The 24243-nt window shown below is 38.8% G+C and overlaps 1 protein-coding gene across 1 annotated transcript in view; it reads left to right on the plus strand.

Annotated features, from left to right (window-relative positions):
* The window catches only part of uvrag (UV radiation resistance associated gene), a 162312-nt gene that overhangs the window by 41002 nt on the left and 97067 nt on the right, over window positions 1-24243 (plus strand). Inside the window, exons 9-11 of the mRNA XM_074673102.1 lie at window positions 13172-13256; window positions 18325-18412; window positions 19424-19484. Coding sequence (XP_074529203.1) covers window positions 13172-13256; window positions 18325-18412; window positions 19424-19484 — 234 coding nt within the window. The remainder of the gene's footprint in view (window positions 1-13171; window positions 13257-18324; window positions 18413-19423; window positions 19485-24243) is intronic.

A 24243-nucleotide genomic window follows, 5' to 3' on the forward strand; every position in this document is an offset into this window, starting at 1 on the left:
TTACTAGTATATTCTTATGTTTAATGTTAAAATTTCAGTTACCCATTGGTTAATAATAAATGGGTCAGTTTTTCCTCATACCTACTGTTGCTGACTACTGTTCTTTGTTTGAATAATATCACTTAATCAAGCCTTTTCTAACATGACAGACATACTACAAAATAAGTAATAAAAGTATGCATGTTTAATGCTGATATTGTATCGGATTAATATCGGTATCGGCCAATACTCAATGCTGCAGTATGGGTATCGTATCGGAGGTGAAAATGTAATATCGGGACATCCCTATTGCACACTGAGTTTTTTTTTTGGATGGATTTTTTTGGATCTGTAATCTGAAAAAAGAAAAAAACAAGCCACACGCAGACACCTTGCACATTGAATCCGATGTGTTCATTTTGTATACAGTGGGAAAATAAGAAAAAAATGGAATCATCGAGCAGTGATCAAGCGATTGATCCTGAGCAGCAGCTGTCAGTATGTTTGAGGTATGCGCGCCACAGGCTGACATTTTTTCAGCAATCCCATGGAACACAGAATTCCTGTGGAGTTTCCTCGGTTTAGGAGTCAACTTTACTATTAAACACAGGATTGGGACGGTACAGGATTAAAAGTTAGCGGGAGCAGATGAGAGCAAGAGCAGACGGGAGCGGGAACCAATGAGGAAGGTGAAATCTAATTTGTGACATGCGCTGTCGTTTTGTAGCTTATTTCCAATAGGCCTACACTGTAATGCATGTGAAAAGAACTTCACTTCCCAGAAGCCAACAATAAACTTGTAAAGAAATGGGAGACAAAACAAATCAAATCCATTGTGTTGCCTAAAAATTAAAAGAATAGGAAAAAATGAATTGGGACGAGACAGGATTTTTTTCTGTGGGAGTGGGATGGGACCACTCCCGTGTCACTCTCTAATGCGCTGGCTTACACACACAGGCACAGGCACACAGACACCGTCACACACATATACACAAGTGTTTATTCATCATCTAAACATCAGCTACAATCTGTAGAGAATATATGTCAGAAAATGTGAGAATGTGATGTTGCGAGTGACCTACAGCGTCTCTAAATAGTCAAAATACCCTGGAAATGAGAAGGGCAGAAGTGAAAAAAACGCAAAAAAAATCCGAAAAAAAAATAACAATGGATGAAAGTTTTAGAGTAAGTGTGCAAATATGATTGACATAACATGGGATGAAATTCATTTTTTAATGTGCCTAAGTTACAGATGAAAAAAACGGACTCAGTGTGCAAAGGGCTCTGTCCCCTCTCTACAAAACCCCCTTTACTCTGATCCGCCAGCCCTCCAAGAATTCATAAACCAGATCTTGTGCTATTTTCAAAGGCACTCTTCAACTGTTTAAAATATGGGAAAGCATAAAACCCACTTCTTAAAGGAAGGTTGAATGGATTGTCTGTTTGATTTTGAGCAGTATCATAGGAGTATGTCTTTTCAGAATGGGGGCCAAATAAGGTTTATCAGTTTGTTGTTGCACTCCTTTTGTCTCAGTGTGGAAGACAAAATGTTGCCTCACCAGTGTCTCTACACTGCAAAAACTGAAGTCTTATCAAATGTTTTTCTCTTATTTTAAGTAAGAATTGTCTTGTTATACTTGATATAGGGCTGAACGATTTTGGAAAATAATCTAATTGCGATTTTTTTAGACCAATATTGCGACTGCCGTTTAGCATATGATTTTTTGGGGGGGACATTTATCTTCTGCATTGTTCACTTAACACAAGTTTTAAGTCATTTTATAGTATGAATAACCAACAAAAGATATTGATAGTATTTAAACAAGTTTTTTTTGCATTTCTTCATTGAAAAAGAAAAAGGTACACTGTGAAATTTGCTGACCTCCAGTTGTCAGTAAGAGTAACAAACCATCCAGAAAAAATTACCAAGGAGTGTGGCTCTACGATCTACTGGATGGATCTTTGTAGCCCACAGGGTTTTTTTTTTGCCAGAAAAAAACAGCGTTTTGACTTTTGCTGCTTTTAAGGGAGAACAAGTACAAGTTACTATATTCCCTCCAGGTCTGTTTACATTAAACTTTTTTTTTTTCTTCTAATTGCAGCCTTTGTGATTTAAAAATTGCATTCTATTACATTGCGATGTCGGTTTAAAATTGATTAATTGTTCAGCCCTAATTTGATATGAGCCCATTCATCTGGTCAGTCCGGAAAAATGTCTGATTTCAAGTTATTTAAAGACTAAAATGAGGTCTGAATACCCTGTAACAAGTAAAAAAAAAATCTGCCAATGAAACGGGAAAATTTGCTCAAAAGTTTGCTTAAAACTACAATATTGTCTTAATACAAGTAACTTTTCTCTTGTTCAATTGTCAGTGGACCTCATATTAGTCTTTAAATAACCTGAAATCAGAAAATTTTTTGGACTGCTCAGATGAATGTGGCTTGTATTAAATCTAAGAAGACATTTTCTACTGAAAATAAGAGAAAAACACTTGATAAGATAGGGAATCAGAAGCATTATTCAGCTCTGGGGAACTTGTTTGCGATGTTATTTTGTCTTCTCTGACTCTGGCTGTGACCACGGTCACACCCAAACTGTTGCTCCAGGCTGTCAGGAAATTATGCAGTGCGGTCTTCAGAGTGCTTTTTTTTACCTATTGGTGACTTTTCCAAAATATGTAGGTGAAATTTATGAAAAAAAATGACAGACACAGGCTTGGGCTTGGGCAAAATAAAACAGTTTTTTTTTCAACATACAGTGAGAGATCTGAATCAGCTAAGAAGAACTTTTAGCCGAGAACTTCAGCTTTCTGCTGACCAGAAGGTGGGGCCCTGTCCTGAACCTACAGCATAGCATAGCTGGATCAGTAATAATTATCAAGTTGTCTTCACATGCATGCAGACATACACAAAGTCACAAAAGATTGGCACTCAGAGGATTTCAGGAGAACTTTCCTTTGTGCTGCAAGTTCTATAAAAAAAAGCTGTTAATCCTCCGCCTCTTTACCTGTCACCACTCCGTCTGCAACCAAAAGAACTCACTGCTCTCTCTGCACCTCATTGATGTCTTTTTTTCCAGACTGGACAAGTGCTTATTAAGACACAGAAAAAGAAACCTTGAGCTGCTAAAAAAAGAAAAGGTATTGTAGGAGAAATTGAAATTCTGCAGCTGAATGGGTCTGCGCTGAAATCTTGTTGTCTTTTCCCACACTCCAAACTCCAAAGCAAAAAGCCACACGCTGATGAGCTCTGCTCTGCTTTCAGCTTGTTGTTTAACTTTTTCAATCAGCCTGCTCGCTCCCATTTGTTTCCCTGTCGGAAAAACGCTGCATTAATTACAGACAGAATAATCCCAGAGACAGGTGTTTACAGTATTTCATACAGCAGCTGATTCTGTGTCTGATTTTATTTAGATTGGCTCCAAAACCTGTTTGTTTCATCTGATCTCGTCTTTCATCCTTCTCTTTCTGGAGACACGTGATTTGATCCTTTGTGGCCTCTTTTTCACTGCTTCTCTCTGAAGACACTTTTGGCTCATCTCTCAAAACGTGGCACAAATCTGAAGCAGAATTTGTCCTGTTGTCCAAAAATCAGACAAGCTGGTGGCAGAGGACTGATGATTTATGTTTCCAGATGATTGTGATGGAGATTCAATTAGAAGCAAGTGTTTCATTTGTTGAATTTTCACACATTCCTCCTCTTATTAAAGACAGGTTTCCATGGAGGTTTCATTGACAGTTTTATGAACAAAATGTGTCAGAACATCGCAGTGCAGTCCTTCCCACAGGACACGCTGTATGGACTCTCCATTCCTTCTCACGATCGTTTCACAGGTCCAGAGTGTTGGAAAGTATAGAAAAGTCTGAAATTTGATTCAGCTAATTTCAACTTAAAGACGAATACATTCAAAACCTTGAAATACATTCATGCTTCCAGACTTGTCTCTGGTTTCTTGTCTTTGCAACTGTATACACACAAAATCAACAGTTTCCAAAATGCTCCATCCTGCAGACTAACTCAGGTCTTTGTATTATAAATAAAGAGCTTAGCTGCAATTATTCCGTCTTTGAGGGCTCTTATGAGTCCGTCAGTTCTCTTACACTTTGTACAACTTTGTCTAAACATTTTTGTTTTCTGTGGTGATGCAGTTACGGAAAGAGTAAACTGAAATCTTCCTTGATTGCAGCATTTGTTGAGTTTCCATGAATACACTGAACAAACAAAGTTTTAAAGAGGCAAATCAAACACTTTGCCTTGAGGTGTGTGTTCTTTTGTAGGTTTAATACTCTCCTTCTGGTGTCCATGTCGTAGTTTTACATGATGTTTAGCTGAAATAGATTTATATCAATTCAACCTCTATTTGAAACTCTTAATTTTAGCTGCTGTCTCTTTAAGACTCCCTGCTCCACAAACCCCCTGTCCTCTGATTGGCCAGCCTTGTAGATCTGTCAGAGACAGGGCTATGGGTAGACCTTGGTGTTTGAGGCCTGCCACTTCAACTTGACATGAACCAGTGAAGAGATCATTTTGTAATGACCTCAGGATTTCAGCAAGTCTCATGGAGATCTTGTGCTATTTTTAGAAAAGCCATTTTGATCCATCCCCAGACAGATTCAGTTTTTTCTACAATATATGAAAAAATAGAAGTTTTAAAATCTGCACATTTATTTTGAACATCCAGCATTGTTACTTTATATCCATGTTTGAAATATGGGAAAGAATAGTACCCCTCTTTAAGCTCATGAGTCACATAATAACCATTTCCCACTCATTGCTATTGCCTCCCTCAGTTAGCAGATGAAAATTGACATTTTCAAGGCAACGTTTCCCCTTTTCATCATTTGAGACCGGTATAATTTTCACATTTATTACTAAGAACCGGATACTGAAAATTTCCAAAATCTTCACTTTGGCAAGAGTTTTCAAGACACATTGTTCTTAGTGACGTAAGGCTGCGGTTTCATGTGGATAACAGGTGTAAACGTATAACATAAGATAAGATAAGATAAGATAAACTTTATTGTCCCCGGAGGGAAATTTGCCATGGACAAAGTGCAGTGCTGCTCACATCTGATGCACATTCGCTCATGCATACATTCATACCAACAACAGAATACAATTTAAAAATACAATCCCATGCCTGTTGTAAATAAATAAGTAACTGAGTAAAAGCTGTGTTTGCTGTGGCATGCCACCAGTGACACAACATTTGAATAAATACAAACAAACCGGTACAGTGTTAAAATCAATGCCAATAAAAAGAGATTGGTGGGAGAAAGAATAAGAACCCCCTTCTGCTCATGCACTTGACTATTGTGTTATGTCACCGCTGATTGTTTATTAAGTAAAGTTATGGAGGTGGGAGGAAGGAGAGTTTGAAGCGATTACTCACGCTCTACTGGCTCTGAACCGTCTTCCAGAGGGCAGTAGCTCATATTCTGAGTGAAGAACATGAGAAGGGTATAAGAATGTATGCGGTTTCTCAAATACCAAGCTACATGTGGACGTGGCCTTAGGTTTGATGAATTAGCTTAGATTCTACCATGATGCAATTCTGCTGTGCTGTTTCCATAGGCTGTGAAAAAATGGACATTATCTTGCTCGGGTCAAAGTGAGGTCGACACTAAAACTACTCCCCTTGGTGGCTGGCTGCAATATAGGTCAAAAAATCGGACTCTCCAATCATTCCAGATGGGCTGTGGTCAAACTTTAAAAAATTAATACACCTCATAGAAATGTTTCTCACATCCGATTGTTGTGGTGGTTTGAAGATATTATTTAGCTGCCTTGTATTCAGATTCTCTTTTTTTCTGAAAAGTTTCATATTCATTAGTTTTAAGAGGGTAAAAACAAGGTTTTACGTCACATTTAACGATGATTGACAGCTGCTGTTCTCGTGTATTATTTCGGGCATGGTGAAATATGTTGGGAGGTAGAGTCAAGAAGTGATTAGACTCTCAGAAGAAAAAAAAAATATTATTTTCCTCACCCGGCTCCGCTCATATTCTCCCAGAATCCCTCACAGTCTCTATTGTGCAGACTTTGGCTGCACAACTGCTACCAATGGCTGCGCCTGTGATGGGGAAATTTTGGCAGATCTAGAAACACTTAAAAAACATCTAGGTGTTTAACTCTGAGCTGTTACTGGAGATCTGAAACAATCTATCAAGAGGAAGTTTTGAGTTTGAGTATTTAGATATATGTATGGAATGTATGAAAAAAATGTGTTAAACCTAGTCTTTATGATCCCACCTGTACTTGTTTGTGTGGTCCCCTCACCTTTCACACAGCCACGAGGTCCATTAGCAAACTTTTTTTTTTATCAACTTGTTATTCCCAGGAAACTGAGGGGCCCAGACAGCCCAAACATGGCTCTGCAGGTGTGAGGGTCTGCATGTGAGCCAGGTGATAAATAAGAGATGAAAGTTTGGCATTCTTGTAATGTTACAGTCATCGTAAGTTGTTCAGACTCTTTGAGCTTTGTTCTGTTCATGTTGGCGTGCTCCTCCTCGTCACCTTGGGCTGTGTTTTCTATAATACTCGCAGAGGAACTTCAGCACTCAGTGTCTTTCTGACGACAGGTTAACAACTAGCTGCTCAATGCCCGCTGATTTACAGTGAAATCATAGCTGAGTGTAGACTTGTTGTTTTCACTGCTCCCACTAAGACACCCACACTCACACTAAGTCATCTGCATCATCCTCTTGTAATTCATTACAGGTGACACATGACCACTTTTTCTGCTCCACAGCTATGTTTGAAAATAAAATTCCTTCCTTCCTGCCCCCTGGATTAATGGGTTTGGTTTTTGGTGGGGTCACACTCTTGTCACAATTTCCTCCCTTCTAATTTTCCTTCCACCTTGAGCAGAGGGCATAAATCAGCCCCATGAACAGCGTTTATTGTACTAAGGAGCGGTAGTTATTCTCACGCTCAGTAACACAGTGAGGACTCCTGACCAATAAATGTCAGTGGCCGGGTTTTTTAAATGTAAAGAACAGAGTTCAGGGAAGGTATGGTGTGTGTGGAGGTATTTGTCACCTCACAGGAAAGGTCTCATATTGAAGCTATCACCATTAAAGCTCATTTAGCACCAGCGGCGGCCCAGCTTTGGCACTTTCACATCCTCCAGTTGGCAGCCATCTTGACTGAGGATGAGGGTTGACAGGAACTTAAGTCCAGTCTGTGTAACAACACACAAAGACAGATTTTCCTGCTTTTCTTTTGTCAAGGACATTCCAGCTCCCTCCTCTGTACTTAAAGAGGGGGGGATTGATTCTTTTTTAGGCTTTTTCTGTCCCTCTTTTCTGTCGTAACTTTACATGATTTGCAGCAAAATAATAATAAAAAAATTCTCAAGTTTTTTTCAAACTGGTGTTTCAGAAAACCTTTGTTTTAGCCTCGGTTTGAAAAGCCTAGTTTTAGTTTTTGTGTCTTTAAGGAGGCTCCACACACCTCTCTCCCTCTGATTGGCCAGTCCTTTAGGAGAGAAGAGCTATGGGGAAACGTTGGTGTTTGAGGCCCACACCTCCAACATATCATCAACCAGTTAGGAGGTCATTATGAGATAAAACCATGATTCCATCAAGTCTTGTAAAGATCTCATTAGGACCCTGTGTGTGTGTGTGTGTGTCTGTGTGTGTGTGTGTGTGTGTGTGTGTGTGTGTGTGTGTGTGTGTGTGTGTGTGTGTGTGTGTGTTTTCTTTTTAGATTGAAGTGTTTTGATCGTTTTTCTGATTCAAGGATTTCTACAACATGATATATGTAGTGATTTAAAAATCTTCAGTGAGCACATCCAGCGTTGTTACTTTACATCCATGATTGAAATATTGGAGAGCACATTCCCCCTCTTGAAAATCAGTTAAAAAAAAACCCTCAAATGTACGGTGATGTATTGCAATCACTGCCAAAAAAATGGAAAAGTGTTTTTGTCTTATTTTCACTTGAAAATTTCCTTTCAGAATTAAAAAAAGCCAAATTCTTCTGACTACTCCAGAAAAATGTATTTATTTGGATTATTTAAAGATTAAAATGAGATCTGAGTTACTTGAAACAAGTAAAAAAATCTGCCAATGGATCAAGAAAAACTTACTAGAAAATTTGCTTAAACAAGAATAATGTCTTAATAAAAGTAACTTTTCTCTTGTTCTGTTGGTAGATTTTTTTTTTCTCAAGCAATTCAGACCTTGTTTTAGTCTCAAAATAACTTGAAACAAGACATTTTTTCTGGAGTAGTCTGGTGAATTCAGTTTGTTTTAAGTGAAATGAGGACTATTTTCTGTTTTTTTTTTTCCAGTGTTAACTCAAAAATAAAAAAAACAATCCTCATGTTTTTGCGAGATAGTATCTCATAAAAAAAGTTTTTAATTGATTTTTGATTTTCCTGATTTTATTTAATGAGATACTGTCTTATAAAAACATAAAACATTTATTTTTGATTTTCCCATTATTTTAATGGGATATGATCTTACAAAAACAGGAATCTGAAAAGTAAAGGAATTCCTGAAAATGTTGAATCATCGTCTTGATGTAGAAAGGTGTCTCGGCTGTTAAACCTTATTTGGTTTAATTTCTCTCTTGGTTTGAAACATTGGGAGATACTTGAGTATTTAAGAAGTATAGATGGTATTGTTATTGGTTTGTCCTCTTTGTAAAGACACCTAAGGAATATGCAGTTGTTCAGACAACTGCTGAAAGTAGGATTGCACGATCACAACTTTCTGGCCGATCACTGATCTTTAAAAAGCCCAACCTGCGGTACCGATCTGGGCTGATACCAATTTTGTTTTTATAACTGACAGCATACACTTTCAATGTTCCAATCTTATTTTGTTTAAAATTATTGGACAATACCTGTGAAACAGAAAAATCTTTATGTTTTAACTTTAACAACCAATAAAGTGTCCTGAGTTTTAGGTCTCAGAGCAAAAAGCAACAATGGCTGGCTGTCACACCTTCCCGGAAGTAAATAAGATCAGTTTTATATCTCTGATCACAGATCCCCCAAAAATAAGGAAATCAGCACAGATCGATCAGTGCATGTCTACCTGAAAGTACTGGAAAAGTACTGGTTTGTAGCGCTCCTGAAGACGATTTCAGTACCTCAGTTGCACTACATGGGGATCCAGTACTTTCAGCAGTTGCCTGCTTGTTTCTTGACTACCAATGTAGCCAGCTTGAATGCACTTCAGGTCATCTCATATCCATACAGCCTGCTGTATTAGTCCAGCTAATCCTTTACACTTCAACAACTGATCGAGAAGAGGATTAAAGACTCCTTTTCATTTCAGATTCCTGATTTTATGAGATAGTATCTCATAAAAACAGGAAAATAAAAATTTGATATTGTCTGTTTTCACAATAAAGAATCTCATAGAAACAGGAAATTCAAAAATGAATAAAAATTCCTGTTTGATGAGAGTCTATCTTGTAAAAACAGGAGGATTTGTTTTTATACGCCACTGTACAAATGGTGTCATCTTAGTTATTGTCAGAAATGTGTTGAAACAATGTAAACTTAGAACACCCAACTCAACCTGAGAGGAGACATCTGTCAACTTTTGCTCTGGCTTGATTCAATTTGGAAATCATAGAAACAGAGATTTTTCTCACCCTAGACAAGGAGATCCTCTTTCTTCCCGCCAAAACTCTGCCATGTAGACTTGCCGACAGTTTGTCAGTAACTCACTTAGAGAGCCTGCGTCAGTGTTGGCTGTGGAAACAGATGCTGCTGGTAACTTGACAAGCGGAGCAGCAGGCCACCTCAACAGTCAGACTGCATTAAACTGAAACGTTATTAAGCTTTATTTTTTATTTTATTTTTTTCAAGCTTTATAAAACTATGCCACATTTTGGACTCTCCAGTCACGCTTACCTTCAAAAAAACAAAAAAGATAATGTTTCATCACTCTGACAGTCAGTGTTTTGCTGTGGTGTTTGGCTTAGTTGTCTGTCCATGCCTTGATAAAAACTGGAACATCTCGTGGGGATGAAAGGATGCCCAGATGGATTGATAGGAGTGTTATGGAATAGCTGGGCATTACATGAAAGCAGGAGTGCTGCACAGGGCCTGTGTTAAAGTCTGTTTTAAACCATCACTCACAGCAGAGATGGGCCTTCTCATCTGTCCCGCTCCATCTTTCTTCTCTGCTAATCTGATGGAGATACATCTGAGTGCCTTCATTCTCCCCTCGCTCTCTGTGTCAAGAGATCTGCCTCTGCCCCCATGGTGTATTTTGAAGCAGCCTGGATTTAAGGGGAAATATGTGATTTAAAAGTCTGTGAGCCGTCTCATCACCTGTATGATTACATCTCAATCCATCAAAACAATTCCTTCCCAGTTCTGCCATCCCGTTATATATAAAGAGGGCTCTGTGTTTTTCTGCTGCTGTTTTGGGTCAGTTACCTCTCTAACACTCAGTCAATATTCTTGAGGATTTTCTTGTCCATTTTCAGCAGAAGAATGCAGAATAACCCTGGTGAAGGTTTATCTGGAATTGAAGTGCATTGCAGTGTTGAAAGAACAGTGTAATCCTCAAACTATGCACTGTCAGGTCTCTGGGTTCACATCCTTCTACCCAGTAACTGGCTTTGAAAATAAAGCATTCTAATAGTATTATCAAAGTTGCATACAAAAGCAGACATAGGATGCAATTCAACAGCAGGAATTAACTGTTTTTTAAGCAGCAGAATAGAAAAGACTCAGCTTTTTATTTGAGGATTACTCTGGTAATTTCAAATTGATCTTTTGATAATAAAAGTCTCAAGATGTGTCTACCTCTGCAGATTCTGAAGATACTATGTCAGGGGTGGGCAACCTTTTCTATGGCTCGAGCCACTTTAAAATACACTTATGCTCAAAGTTAGGAATGCACGATATTGGATTTTTGCCGATATCCGATATGCCGATATATCGAAACCCCTTTTGGCCGATACCGATACCGATAATCACATGTTTGTTTGTTTTTTTCACTGTAAAGAAAGCTAAATCTATCCTGTACTGGCATTTATATGTTACTCTTATTGTGACGGTCTTATTTGTTTAAGAAACACACATAAAACAAGACAAAAAACATTTGATTTTACCATAGATAAGAAATGTATTATTTTTTCAAACTCAAGACATTCAGTATTGAAATAGAGAAAAATAATTTCTTTAGATCACATGAACTTTAAATGTACAATGCATTGTTAAACATAACCAAGTTGCATTTGATTATTTTAGAGCTACTGTAACAACCTGGTGACAGACACAGAGCTCTGCAGTGCAAACAAATGAGGAGCTACATTTTATTTAAGGAGCTTATTTTTCAGATGGAAAATAATAATAATGATAGTAATGATAATAATATGGGCTGTGCATATCGGCGGAAATGTTCATATCTGTCGATACTGATAAACGTGTTTTTAAGCTTTTATCAGCCGATACCGATATTGTGCCGATAATATCGTGCATCCCTACTCAAAGTGACGGTACTTACTTCTTTCTTGAAATCGTCAACAGTTGATTGGAAAGTCTCCTTGAATGGTTAACTGAGGTTGGATAAAGATATAACATTTAATTACACACTCGCAGACGCCGCTGGTGTATCAGTGTAAAGTGTGACCCTGTTAACTGGTTTCTCTCGGCTGTTAATCACAAGTGGCAACCTCCAGTCCAAGAATATGCGACAACGCTGAAGTGCTAAAATCTGCCGTTTCTCAAGTGTCCACTTGAGGCTGGCTCTGGAAGTACCGGAAGTACCTATTTACAGCCTGGTTCAAAAAACATCTCCTGTCTGAGTCGCTGATTTTATTGTCAGCACACGCTGTACAGGGGTGAATTTTTTTCTAACTTGGCCGTCCAGAGGATATTAAGATAACAGGTGCCCTGTATCTGTACACGAAGCCCTTGCCACTACCAATATGGCCACTATAGCCGATGTGCTTCATTTTCCATTTCAGGAACAGACGGGTGACGTCAGGGAGACTACGTCCATGTTTTACACAGTCTATGATTAATCACTGCTACCGTTGGCCAAAAGTCACTAGTTAGCATGGTCGCTATTAACTCCAAAACACCAGTTGCTCTGTGATGATTAAAACTTGACAGAAGTTGCCTCTATTGTGTAGTATTGTTTGTGATAACTGACCACAAGTCAACCATACATTTTGATTCTAACAGGTTGAATTTAGTGTTTAAAAACACTAACTTGTCTGAATGAATGGAGCTAAATGCTACTTCTGCAGTCTAGATGTGTGCGTATGTAACAATTCTTTTAGATTTTTGGGTGAATCATGATAGTCTAACCTACACTATCTGGCTTTAGAGCTGTAGATAGGTTGCAAGTTGTGAAGCTGCATTGGATGGCTTTAAATCAACTTTATAGTCCAAAACAGTGGGATAAAGAAATGACACACTGATTATGCAAATGTTGTAATAAGAGAAAGAAAAATATCCTGTTTTAGAGCAGCTAAAGGTGACAGTACAATGTTAAAACAATTCATCCTTAAGCTTGTGTCTTCTGGACAGTCAGAGATCTATGCAGGAGAGAAATATGCAGCTTACATGTGGTTTGGTTCATGTGAAACATTCACTCCCTGACCTATTTACTCAAGGCGTGGATCAAATGAAAAAACCTGCTGCTAAATAAAAACCATCGGACACTCGCCGGTTGAGTATGTTATTAAGAAAATAAATCCCAACTTATTTTTGGATTGAATTGTTTTTCTCAGGCAAGTGTGCATTGTTAAGTCAGGCTTTGTTTATAAAAAGCATGTGGGGCCATAAATCATGTTTCTGCTAGAACCACATGGGACGCTGACAGATAAGAGAAAATATTCTGTTCAGACCCCGAATTACACTTTGAGTCTTTCCGGCTTTATGCAACACTGGCCTATTGTGAGCTTGCCAGTGCTGCAGTTGCACAACTTGCACAAGCTGTATCATCACTGTCACTTATCCGTCTGATTTTATTTATTTGCCCAGCTCTGTATTTACGGCGTCTGACATATCCTGTAATTTGCATACATATGTTGTCTGGTTTTATGTGGTGTCAGGAGGAAATGGTTTTGACCTCATCAAAAGAAGTTTGATCTTGCTTATGTTTGTGAGTGGATGGCAGCCAGCCTGACACAAGCCCACCTGGCTGCTGAGAGGTGGCAGAGGAGAACACACACCTGATAATTTACCTCTTCTTTCTGTCTCTGCCAGAGGAAGCGTTCTCTGCTCAACACGAGAATCTGAAGGAGGAGAAAGAATCCTTAACCAAGCTGCAGAAGGAATGCACCGCCAAGAGGTAAATACGTGTGAACCTGTAATTAACTATCACTTTATTTCTGCACAGAAAAACATTTTTTTGGAAGCATTCACTCCCCGTCAGTCAAAGCTTACTGAATGATAAGAGGTCAAATGTGATGAGACAACAACCTGCTGCCGGCCTCCCACCTTGCTCCTTCAAAACAAAAGGATGTTTTTACACTCCCTGCTTCTTCTTATGCATGTGTTTAACAGAGTTTTCACATTGTGTTTAAAATCACATTGGCCTCTGTTTGCTTTGGCGTGGGGGGATACAAGCGCAGCGGGTGTCGACCCCAGGATCTACTGTGTTTGTGAGAGAGGTACCTGGCAGACACAGAGGGTAAACCAGAGGCCCTATATGGCCAGCAACAGAGCCTTGAACAGGAAATTAACAAAGACATGTGTACGTCTGCCTAACACCCATTCCTTGGAAATATTTGTGTTCATAAAATCTTTTCATGGAAACGTCCGAACAATTTATCTTGACTTTGTGGGGAACATTTTTGTAGTTACACAAAAATAATTTTTGGTCCAAAAAGAGTCAGTCAAGAAAAATTTAGTTCTAGTTTCATAAGTTGTAACAGCAGAGAGCACAATTTATCTGTAGAGTGTGGGAAGCACGAATGACTGTGGTTAACTGCGGTTATAAACTTCTGCACCAGGGGGCTACAAGGGAGACAGACATGATGGTTGGAAAATTAACCGACAACTGAGGTAGAGTTATGTTGACAGCATAGACTGAAAAAAAAATGGATGTCATCTTGCTTGGCTCAAAGTGAGGTCACCACAAAAACTGCTCCCCCTGGTGGCTGGCTGCAGTATAGGTAAAAAAAAATCAGTCTCCCCAACCATTCCAGATGGGCTGTGGTCAATCTCTAAAAAATTAATACACCTCGTAGAAATGTTTCTCACGTCTGATTGTTGCGGTGATTTGGAGGTAGAATTTGACTGCCTTGTAGTCAGGTCCTCTTTTTTTCTGAAACGTTTTGTTTTTATTAGTTATAAGAGGTTAAAAACGAGGCTGAACGTCGCGTTTAGCGATGATTGACAGCTGCTGTTCTTGTGTACTTTTTGGGGGGCCCTTGTAAAATATGTCTGAAGGTAGAGCCAAGAAGTGATAAGACTCTGGAAAGAAAAAATAAATATAATATATCAAAAATAAAAAATAAAATTTTTGTCAGCCGGCTCCACTCAGATTCTCTCTGAGCTCCTCATAGCTTTTACTGCGCAGACTTTAGCTGCACAACAGCTGCCAATGGCAGTGCCTGTGACGGAGGTATTTTGGTTTCAAAACTGTACAATGGCCATAAAAATTTGGTTTTACAAAGAGTGATATCTTACAATGGCCAGCCTTATGGGTCGTCTTATAAGGGGGGTGAATCCATATTGGGTCAGTCATTCATCATCATTTCCTCCCTGGATTATGTGTTTTTACTTTTTTCACACTATTTAAATACTGATACAGTATTCAATTTATTTGCAAATATGATATTTTATTTGAATATAGTAGTGTTTTAAAAACACAGAAAACTTGAATTGAAAGTTGAAAAAAAATCAGTGAAAATTTTAGTCTTTGCTTTTGTTTTGTCGTACTGAGTAACTGAGCTGATGTCACCAAGAATTTGAGTTGATACCTTCTGCAGAGGCTGGGACACTGGTTCTTAATGGGATTGCTTGCTTTAATTTCTCTCTTCAGAGCCATTCAATCCATATATGACCAACAAAAAGTACCCCACTCAAAAATAAAGACTGTCTGTTTTATGATTGTTTTTGACCAAAAGATTTACTCTTTAAGAAAAAACAGTATTTGGTCTTCAAAGAAGCCTTTTCTTTTTTAAATTCAGTCATTCAGTCATGAAAGAGGGGAGGGGCGCTCAAACCAGAGTTGTCTATTCTGTCCAATCCTGTCTTTCTTTAACTAATTTAAAATAACATTGGAGGAGGGAAAAAAAGATAAAAGCATACAACACAGCAGTGGTGTAAATGAACAAAGTTTCAGTACCTAGTACTAAAGTAAGTTTTGGAAGGATCTGTACTTAACTTGAGTTTTTATATTCATTGCAGCTTTCACTTTTACTTTTGCTATATTGAAAATAAAAAATGTCACTGTTACTCCACTGCATTTACAATTTCACAGCCGTTACTCATTACAAAATACATGTGAATATAATTGTCTCATCATTTATGGATCATCATGACTGTGTGTTCGAATAACTGGCACTCTCGTATAGTGCTGCACGATTTGGGGAAAAGGTGCAATTTGCGATTAGGTGGACAATATTGCGATTGCGATTGTGCTTGCGATTTAATAAAAAGAAGTTGTGTCATGATGAGTCTACAGACTTGCTTGGTTATCATGGAGAAAAATCTAAATTGCATGTGCTGACATTGCGATTGCGATTGCGATTGCGATTGCGATTGCGATAATCGTGCAGCCCTACTCTCGTATCAACTACTCATCTCAGCAGCACCACACACAGCCTGAGAATATTCCTCAGTGTCTACAGCAGGGATGTCAAACTCGTGCCATAGAGGGCCAAGAGGCTGCAGGTTTTCATTCCAACCAAAATCTCCACCACCTTATTCCACTGATTACCCCACCTTCAAGCAGAGAGCAGGGACTAATCAGTTAAATCAGCTGGTGGAGTTGTTGGTTGGAAAGAAAACCTGCAGCCTCTTGGCCCTCCATGGCACGAGTTTGACATCCCTGCTGTAGACACTGAGGAATATTCTCAGGCTGTGTGCGGTGCTGCTGAGATGACATCCCTGGTCTACAGTGTGATGATAGCAACCTCATCCACTGATGACAGCAGAGACACTGCCACACCACCACCACTTTTCTAGTTTAGCTTCAGCTGAAGATGAACATCTGTTGGGATTAAAGGTGCATCCTACAGGCTGAACCTCCTATGTTTTCTGAAAAACAAAAAAATATTGGTGTTCCAAAACTCACCATGATACCTAAAAAAAGGGAGCAAGAGGAGAGGGAGGAAGAGGGGAAGGAAGCAAGAGACAAAGGAGGGCTAGAGGGAGGGAGGAGGGAGAATAAAGCTTGATTTCAAGTTAGATATAGTTACTTTTGCTCTAGTATGGTTTTAAAGTATTTTTTACAACACAACAAAACAGTACCTTTAAAAAGATAAATAAATAACAAGAATTTTTTTATATCCGTAAAAAGTCATCCTGAGCTTTTTCTCATAAGCCTGTTGAAGGCCTCGACCTCCATGCTAGGTACCAGGGGATGAACTAAATATAAACTCAAAGCAGAAGAGAGATTCCAGCTCTCTCTTTAAAGAAAGTTAACACGCCTTTATTCTGATGGCACGATCTTAAAAGCTAAATTTCCATATTTTCAGCACTCTGAATGCAGATCCTCGTTTAGCACCTACTCAACTCACCAAATTACCTGCAAATTAACTGCTACCATCCTTTCAGCTTCTCTCCATAATAAAGGGTTATATGTTGGCTGACAGCAGCTGCCAGACATCCAGAGGAGAATCCAGGAAAAACCTGATCGGGGCCAGGAAATTATTCCTGATGAAATGCCCAGTTAGAAGTAAAATCTCCCATTTTTATGAACTCTTGTTTGGATCATAGGAGCGAGGTGTTATTTATTGAGCTTTGGGAAGTTGCTGTAAGCTGACTGGAGGTGCTTGAAGGCAGATTTTGTTACCTGCAGACTGAGCCTTGATACCTGTTTCTGCTTCTTTGTGCTAAGCTAAGCAAACTAGTCGTTGGGTCTTGCCTTTAAAATACACACATGCTTGAAGGGTGATGAATTTTCTCATCTGCTTGAAGCCAGGAACTGAAAGAAGCTTTGTTCTTAAATGTTCAACTTTTCCTTTGAGGAGATGTGGAAGATGATACAGATATAGTTCTACTTAAATTGTATTCTGATTCATTTTTTCTAATGTTTCAATTTTAAATCACGTCAACATTTATCCAACATATTTTGTAGCTTTACTGTGTATTAGAACAGAGGATGCTTAAGGAATATCTAGATATACACTTTAGAATGTTCACTTCCTGTGACCAACCAATCAGATAAGGTGAACCCTGCTGGACAGATGAGTCATTTTGGATCAAAGGAACATTACACATCAATCTGTTCCTCGAGTCACTCAAAAAAAGCCTGAGACTGAGCCCCAGCTCACAGTCAGTGAAGGGAAATGATAAGAGACTGCTCACCACAGGAAAACCAAAAAGGAAATCCAAGTGAAAGTCGAGGAGCGTAGATGGGAGAATGCATCACATTCAATAACCATTTTTTCCCTTACAATCCCTTTTCATCTGCATGAAATGATGGGCTGTTAGCCACAAGTAATGCTGTAAGTGTTATCCAGGACACCCAAAGAGAAAATCAGTCTCTCACACACACCATTTATACAGGGGGAGGGGATTATATGTGTGGTCATATAGGCGAAGTTACAGAAGTAACTGTGCATAAATCCTGGCAGAGTCATGCAGTACTTAACCTTTTACACACAAGACTCAAATATTTTCTGCTCCAGGAATTTTAAAGGTGTAAGAGATTCAGAGAGTGATTTTTTAATACACTTTTCTTCCCCATTTCAGTCTTTTTCTCGCCTGCACTCACCTCAAGCTTTAAAATGCTGCTGTAAATAACATTAAAGAGGGAATGTTATTCACAGCTAACACTAAAGATCCAAAAAAACATGAGCAAGAAAGCTCTCGTTACAGTTCAAAAACACAGCCACATCTTAGCCATTTTTACACACTTGCACACTTATATAGGTACATTTATGTACATTACATACACAGCTTTCAAAGCTAGCTTATGGAATTTGGGCTAAGTCTTTCTCCCTGGACCCACGTTCCCTCATATTTCATCATCAGTCTACATAACTGAAATCCCTCTTTTATCCTTTGTCTTTTACATTTACAACATCTTAAGTTTGTTTGACCTACATTGTCTCCTCTGTAGTATCCTCCCTGCTCTTCTTCCAGAGGCTCCTCTGCCTCACTGCTCCCTGTGTCCTGCAGCTTTGTCTCTTCTCGCCTGGTCAGTAACAATGTCACTCTTGTGTTTGGTTTTGTCTCCCCAGAGAGCAGTTCCTTAAGTCCAATGCCCAGCTCACCTTCCGCTGTCGTCAGCTCCTCTCTGAGCTCTCCTACATCTACCCCATCGATGTGGTGAGTCGTACCTCACCTGCTACAACACACAGCAGCAAGGAATCACCTGCTTCAAAAACAGGGCTTTGATAAAGTTAAAGCATTACATGTTTGTTCTAAATCCAAAGACTGCTCTTGATCCAAAAATACTATTTTGACTGCACTCTATAAAGCTGGGCCCCCTTTGGAGATGTTTCATCCAGTTCGTACATTATATCCTGTTTCGGCTAGATGCAGGATCTCTTTTGCCCACCACGGTCCTACAAAAATAGCAGCAAAGATAGTCATTTAAAGAGGAGTATTACAGTGTCCCATATTTTAAACATGAATATAAAGTAGCACCAGATCTTCACAAAATCCTCAGAAGACTTTCTGAGATGATGAGGTCACTGCATGAGGGTCTCCTAACTGGTTCATGACACTGACCAATCAGAGGGAGGGGGTTTGTGGAGCTGAGATCCTTAAAGAGACAGTGGGTAAAGTGAAGTGTTTCAGACTGAGGCTGAAACAAGAGTTTTCCAAAACAGCCATGTTAGAAAAATAAAAAAGAAATAATTATTTTTTAGCCGTAAATCATGTAATGTATCAATAGTAATCATGTATCAATCATAATCATGTAATAGCAGCTATTTTGCACTTTACACTGTTTTGCACTGACTGAAAGGCTTTTGCAACTTTGTTTTACTTGTTGCAACGACAAATAAAGTGCTGTTCTATTCTATTCTATTCTATTCTATTCTATTCTATTCTATTCTATTCTAAAGCTACTATGGGGATACCAGATGGACATGTTAAAGCTTAAAAGAAGCACAATATCCCATCACTAATGTCATCTTTTAGTCCATGCAGATCTATTGATTTTTATTTTAAACCTTGCTCTGTTCATGAACCAGACTGCAAATGTTTGCTTCCCAAAACTTAGTTTCAGGAAACATAAAGGTTCTTCCTTAACTCATATATCAACAGTGAAGTTTGGTTTGGTCGGTGTCTGCTTGGTGTCTCTAACATGAAACCTGCTTTTTCAATTCACAGGCCAATCAGTCCGATTTTGTCATCTGTGGAGTGAAACTGCCAAACTCTGAAGACTTTCAAGGTAATTCATGCGCATACATGTGTACTTTTAATGATCACAGGAGCAGAAGCTGTTGTAAATCATGCTGAACAAATGTTTTGGCCTAACTTTAATCTGTGTTGTTATGTGTAATTGTCTGGTGATGGAGAGCAATTGAGCATTTTAGTACTTGAAGGAGGATGATCTCATACATTCAGTATGTATGATATCATCGCTTTGGTTGTTATAGAAAGTAATCTGTCTGCTGTTCTAAGATGTTAGAGTCTATCACGTGCGTAGATGTCATTTTAGTACATAAAGACATAATAACATAATTATATCATCAATAGGGAGTGAATGGTTTAAGTAGCAGGGAGAGGTCGGCTGTCTTCATACCTCTGGTTCTGCTGTATGATTAAAATCACAATAATAGATGCTCTTAACAGAATATGTGGTCCCACATTCTGTGGTTTAGATAATCATTAACTCACACCAAAAACAGCTGTTCACTAAAGTTGATGGGCACACATGCACGTATCTCAGCGGGTGTGTTTTTGTTGAGTGTTTCAGCTCTTATTTTAAGTATCTTCCCGGAACAGAGGGACTCGAACAAAGTGAACAGTGATATTTGTTTTTGTGTGGCTGTAATCCATGGAAACGACAGAGGAAGAAGACGCCACACTGATAGAAAGCCGATGATAGAAAAACAAAAAAATTAGTGAGGCTATTGCTTTCCAAACATTAAAACATAAAATTATATAAAATCAGGGATTAAACTTGATATTTAACCATGCAAACAGAAGTGCTTGATCTGTTTGCCACACTTAGTTGTCATAAGACTTCTGAGGTGACAAAGCCAGTATAACAACAGTAACAGTGGCAGCAGATTAATTTAGGAAATACAATATGTACACATAGGTAGTTAGATTTTCTGCTGATCAGCTACATTAAATAGTTCAGGATTTTTTTTTTGTCTTTTTTTGAATTGGATTTATTTTAAGAATAACGAGTTAAAAAGTTTGGTAACCCCAGGTGTACAGAACCGAGAGGTAGCTCCTATTTTCAGTATTTATTTTTTCATCTACTTCTTTTTGTCTAGAGGGATGAAGGAGCACCAAAAAGACAGGCTTTAAACTTTGCAGTTTACCTCTCAACTTAACCCCTCTGTCTGCTCTTTTCTACAGAAAACAGAATGAAATGAAGAAGTCCTCTTCTCTCTGAAGGAAACACATGATTTAATCCATAAAATCTGTGAATTTTGTATTTCAAGTAGTTCAGCACTATTCCTCTTCATTTGACAGAAAAAAAACAGTTATCCATGATGCAAATTCATTTGTAAGCGCTTTTCTTCTTCATCTCCTCCTTTCTAAAACAAGTGGTAGATATGATGCTGATAAACAGTCTCTTCTCCCCTAATGAGCGCCATGATGAGGAGAAAAGAGACTTCTGAAAGAGCTGATTCTAACTTAAGATCATTGGTCCGCCCAACTCCTGTATCAAAAACAGCCCTCAGGTATCTGTTTGCTTGAGTTTTGCTCTGTGGTTGATACAATGGCTGTATAAACAGGGTATAAGTCTTGACAAAGTGCTAACTTCAGACCTCTGCCCTATGCTGCATGTCATCTCCTATTCTCTCCTCTCTACACTTCCTGTGCCTCCTCAGCTCTTATCACAGCTTTCTTGCTAATGAAGGATAAAACATTGCTAGTCAGCAGTTTGTCAACCATCTTGGTGTAGATATTAACCGTGAACACTGTGTGGATTTTTGTGTAGCAACAGTAGGGATGTGATGATACACTCAACTCATGATTCCATACGATTTCCGATGTTGGGTTAATGATTAATTCATTCATTGTCTCATGATTTTTTTTTAACAGAATGAGCATTTGTTATATATAAAATATGCAAGACACAAACCATGCAGTGAATGAAAAACTTAAACAAAAAAAACACACAGATAAATATATATTTAAACGTAGAAAAAGTAAAATATATATTTTATTTTATAAAAAAAAAAAAAAAAGATTCACTTTTTAAATCTCTGAGGCAGGGTGAACTGTGCAAAACAAAGTTTGTCCTTTTCTTAGAAGTGTAAATTGAATTTTATTTTATCTTGAATAACGAAAAAATACATTTGAAAAAAAGACTTTTTAAACAAATTTCACTTCAAAATAACTGAGTGAATAAGAAAAATATACAAAATATCTTTAAATAAACAATCTCAGGTCTGCATGTGTTTCTAGCTTACAATTATTTATATACATATTTTTTGTTGTTTATTTTAAGGAAAAACAATCCTCTGCTGTTTAATTAGGGCATCGCAATTTATTTTTTATCTCAGTTGATTTGAATTGTCACACATTGGTATCGATTTCTGACTGTGATGCTATGAATTGTTACACCCCTAACAGACAGAAACAACTTTCATGCCTGTGTTCCTTGACACAGCAGCGTGACGTGTTCGTTTACATTTTTTATGTTAGCCAGTTGTGGAGAACTCTTTCAGACTTGTGTCTTAGTGGTAAATTGAGGAACTCATGCTAACTTCTGTAGACTGAGTGTATCCACGGACCAAAAAGAGAAGTCGGAGAAGAATTCGGACTCTGAGACACAGTGTGAGGAATGTTTGGACTCTTAGACTTGCAAAGTGTGTAAAATACTTTTTGCTTTTATTTTTGGGCTTTGTTTTTTTGTTGGCTGTTGATATTCGAGTACTTTACTGACCCCACATATTTAAATGTTTTTTCCCCAAGAGCACTTAATAAAGTTCCAACATTCAGACACAGCTGTTGAGAAACTGTTATGAAAACCACATGATTTAATATCAGAGCTACAGAATGTCTGAAAAGGTTTTGTCAGCACTTCAAGCCACAAAGTTCTGGTTGTTATGTTGGTGTGAAGAGTCAGAGTCAAGGTCAAACAGTGCGTCTCTTGATAAACGGTATTTGCGGGCTCAGTGAGGGTAATTTGATGACTTCATGACCGTTCAGATGAATGAAGTTATTGAATGGTCAGCTTTGTTGTGGAGCACTCCTCTGACACCGCTGTCATCCCGACATTCTCCACCTCCTCCCCCCTTCCATCACAGCTGGTGGGACCCCCGCAGGCCTCTGAAGCCATAATTCAAAATACGGCCCCCCATCTCCCCACTGTCCCACTCCACCTGTTAGCGTCTTTTAAGAGTGCAGGGCAGTGACAGACAGCACATTTGTGTTTGCAGTGATCTCTTGTTCCCATAAGGTGGAGGCCTGTTTCTGCTTCTGCCCCACAGACCTGCGCTGGTGGACGCGCGGCAGTGAGTAAAAGCACTGAGCACTGAGCATGTGCACTGGAGTCATTTAAAGGCATTAACAGAAACATCCTAATGCACTGACCTCTAACTCCACCATCATGGGCAGGTCACCTCTGGTTTGGAAATGTCGCGAGATGACATGATGCTTTCTAGATGGCTGCTAATATTAACCTGAAACGTAAAAGGTGTGACTAGGATACAACAAAGTGTGTCCATTAACACTATTTGGGATACTCATGTTCACAAATAGGCCAAGAACTTGCCTGTACTCCCACAAATATCATCAGCCTGTCATAACTTAACAACTTGGAATTAATAACCCCCAGTTGAGCTCTATTTTTTTATTGATTAAGAAAGTCTGAGGAATATTTTTTTATCAGTGTCAGGAGACATCTTTTTTATTTATTTATTTTTTTTTAAATTGTGATAAATCAACATTTAAACAATCATAACTCAAACTAGCAGAGCATCCATAAATGAGCTAATGCTAGCGTCCACTCACCTTGCAGCCCCTTGCATCACGTTGTGTCAACTGGAGATGTAAATTACCTTTGTTTTTTTTGTGTGACATTCATGTGTTCAGTGAAGCTTTGACTCAGGTTACCCTCTCTGCATGTATAGAGCAGTACATCACTGTTTTCTTGATATCTCTTGCCTGTGTTGTTTCCTTTCTTGCTGCTTGAAAACTGTGGCAGCTTGTGGCAGCTTTAATTTGTCCACAGTAAAGACCTGAACCATCTTTTATTAAGGCCTAGTTTGTTGTCGACAGCCTGACTCACAAAAGTATTATGCAGCTGCTCCAGAAAGCTTCTGTATCACTCGTGTTATATATCAGTGTCTGTCACAGCAGGGTTTTGGCTTCAGTTTTTTACGATGGAGGGGATGGAGGCATTCTACAACGCCAATATGCTGTGCACATAAAATGACCCTTATATTTGGTAAATAGTCACTGGGCCAGCACTTACATAGCACTTTATTAGTCTGTTTAACCACTAAAAGTGTTTTCACACTTCTAGTCTTTTTCATTCACACACTAAGAGAGACCTCTATTGTAGGAAACCATCAGTTTTAGCTAACACATTCATACCCATCCACACAATTTGGGATTCTGTTTCTTGCTCAAGGACACTTCAACGTCTCTATTCAATGACTATCACTGAGTCACAGAGTTAGATCTTCAAGTCACATCTTTTTTTTTTTTTTCAAATCATATTCTTGTGATGTGCTACATGGTGCCGCAACGGTCAGCAAGAAGGTCAGCGGTTTGATTCCCAGCTTGGCTGTAGGGCCTTTCTGTCTGCCTTTCAGCATGCGTGGGTTCTCTCCGGGTTCTCCACAGTCCAAAAACATGCTCACCAGGTTCATTGATCACTCTAAACTGTCCGTAGGTGTGAGTGTGTGTGTGAAAGATTGTCTGTCTATGTGTCAGCCCTGTGATTGAACGGCGACCAGTCCAGGGTGTACCCTGCCTCTCGCCCAATGACAGCTGGGATAGGCTCCAGCGACCTG

Source organism: Halichoeres trimaculatus, unplaced genomic scaffold, assembly GCF_033239565.1.
Source record: "Halichoeres trimaculatus isolate MK-OKI-2021-1 unplaced genomic scaffold, fHalTri1.1 fHalTri1_scaffold_6, whole genome shotgun sequence".
NCBI classification, from domain to species: Eukaryota; Metazoa; Chordata; class Actinopteri; order Labriformes; family Labridae; genus Halichoeres; species Halichoeres trimaculatus.